Source organism: Cicer arietinum, chromosome 2, assembly GCF_000331145.2.
Source record: "Cicer arietinum cultivar CDC Frontier isolate Library 1 chromosome 2, Cicar.CDCFrontier_v2.0, whole genome shotgun sequence".
Lineage (NCBI taxonomy): Eukaryota > Viridiplantae > Streptophyta > Magnoliopsida > Fabales > Fabaceae > Cicer > Cicer arietinum.
The window spans coordinates 3,656,675-3,659,284 of NC_021161.2; the positions used below are offsets into that span (position 1 = coordinate 3,656,675).

The 2,610-nt window shown below is 27.2% G+C and overlaps 1 protein-coding gene across 1 annotated transcript in view; it reads right to left on the bottom strand.

Moving 5' to 3' along the window:
* LOC101499456 (uncharacterized) overlaps nt 1-900 on the bottom strand; it is a 2,842-nt gene extending 1,942 nt beyond the window's left edge. The window contains exon 1 of the mRNA XM_004513298.4: nt 5-900. Within this exon, the coding sequence (XP_004513355.3) occupies nt 5-867 (863 nt within the window). The 5' untranslated portion in view covers nt 868-900. The remainder of the gene's footprint in view (nt 1-4) is intronic.
* Between the last annotated feature and the right edge of the window lie 1,710 nt (nt 901-2,610).

A 2,610-nucleotide genomic window follows, 5' to 3' on the forward strand; every position in this document is an offset into this window, starting at 1 on the left:
TCTTTCGAAATCCCCTCTCTTGCACATCATCCTCAACAAAAAATTATAATGATTCACCTTCCTCCCGGCTTCTTCTATCACAAACTCTGCCATATCAAAAGAACCCGAAAAACAAAATATCTCTATCAACAACTGAACTCCTGAATTTCGACACACCCCACCAACCTTATTAAGCACATCAATAACTCTCCTCACACATTCCATACTAGAATCCTTATCCAACCTCAAAACAACCAAAAACCTAAATGCCCTTCTTCCCAAACACATCTTTTTTCGGTTAAACTCGTTCAAAATTGCAACCATTGCATCAAAATTACCCACCAACCCACAATTTTCCACAATCAACCCACCTATCTCAGGATCACAACAAAGCTCAGTATGTGAAACATTAAGCCAATCAAAGAACAACAATGCCGAAACTCTTTCGCTTGCTAACTTATCGAAAATATAAATAACCGACGACATAGACAAAGACACATTCATCATATTTAACCTATAATCTAAATCATTAACACCCTCACATATCAATCTAATGATTTCAGAAACTTGTTTTGAAGTAGCATATGGTTTACCTTTATAATAAGAAAAAGGGTAAGAACAAAAGTACCTTGAAGGAGTAATAAGAAATTGAAAACTAAACTTCTTCAAGTATATGTGGTTATCATCAAAAGGGGGTTTGAAAAAGCAAGTAGGGGAAGACCCAGTTGAATAAAGAAAGGAACTTTGTGAGTGGAAAAGGGTGAACGAAAATAGGGTTTTGGAGAAGAAATGAGAAAATAAAAGGGTGGAAGAAGAATGAGGAATTGAGACAAACCTGGAAATGTTGTTGAGGTTTCGAATTCCCATAGGTTTGTCACAGGTAACCATTGAGCTGAGAGCGGTAATGTATTTGTGTTTCTTTGGTTTTGTTTTTGGTGTATTGGGTTTCATCACTTGGGCTTTGGTTATTTGGATCACTTCTGAATTTTCGGTGTTGAGATTTGCAACCCATATTAAGAAATTATACCCTTACCCCCATTAATTCGTACAAAAATCTAAAAACTATTTTAAATAAAAATTTATTTTTGATAGATTTTCACAAAAGTCATATTTCATAATTGATTTTTTTTAAATGATTTTTATTACATTAGACAAATATAAAATAATTTCTATTTTTATTTAATATCTTTAAATTATTGAATATCAAAACCATTTTTTCAATAATCTATAACAAATGAGTTTATTATCTAAAACTTTCTTTTTTCACCTTTATATACACTTTGGAGGTAGACATTAAAAAAAAAACAAGAGATTGTGATTTTTCAGAAACATATGGAGATAAATTAAGGTACTTAAAAATTCTAAATATCAGTTAAAATAGATTTTGATAAAATTAAAATACTGCTAAAAAATTTTAAAGATCAAATTAATACTTTTTAATTTCTCGTGGAACAAATAGTGTGTATTTTATTTTCTCCGTTATCAATTTAATTATTTTTCTTAATTACTATTTCATCTATTTAATTGTCGTGTTCATACTTTTTACATATACTAAGATATAATTAATAACTTATGTTACTTTTTGATTAAATTATTCATTTTTCTTAGAATACTTTTAATTATTTATTATTCATTTCATTTATTTATTCTATTTTACATAAATAACTAAAAAAAATTAACGATAAAACAATAATTAATAATGTATTGAACTTTAAAAATAATAAATAAATAAATAAATTTTTTATGAAAATGTGATAATAAAAAATGTACAGAAAAAATATTTTTTATAAACATTCCAACCACACTAATCCAGCATCCATGGTGGTTACTGCTCAATGGCGACACTTTCTTTAATGTAAGTACGTATGTGTTCTCCAATTAATTAGTGTAGAAAAAGAGTTGTACGTATGTACGAATTTCGTAACGGGTTAACCAACACAACAAGGATTTGACAATTATAGTTATTTAGTTTATTCACTTTTAGTTTTTATCAAAGTAAAACATGGATGACATTTTCTGAAACGATTTTCTTGTACTTCGTAAATGAGACAATGATTGAATTAAAAAAAAAAAAATTTAAAATCTAATTATGAAATTGACATAAATAAATTACTTTCTTAAATATAAAGACAGTAAAATTGTTAATTTATATTTTTTTTAAATATTGTCTATCGTCATTAACATTTGTAGTATTTTTTAAATATTTATCTATCCTAAATTTATTCACCTTAAAATTTATTGTAGTATACACAAATCTAGACATCAACACCGGAATTTTATACGATTATTAATTTTACATTATTTTTTCGTCTCATCAAAATATTTTTTCGTCTCATCAAAAATATTTTTTCTTTCATCTAGAACCGATCTCCACATTCATTAATATACTATATAGCACAACTCAAATTAAAAAGATAGATAATAGATAATTAAAGTAATCTTTTTTTTATGAAAAGGAAATTAAATTACGAAATCAAACGAGATATATAAGTATCTTTATCATCATTCACGAGGATACTGTTTAAAGCAGAAAACAAATATTTCACTACAACTCACTCAAAAGATTGAGATGAATGACCCTTATTAGCTAACCAATATGCACGCTGATTAGCCCCTCTAAAGACATGAATT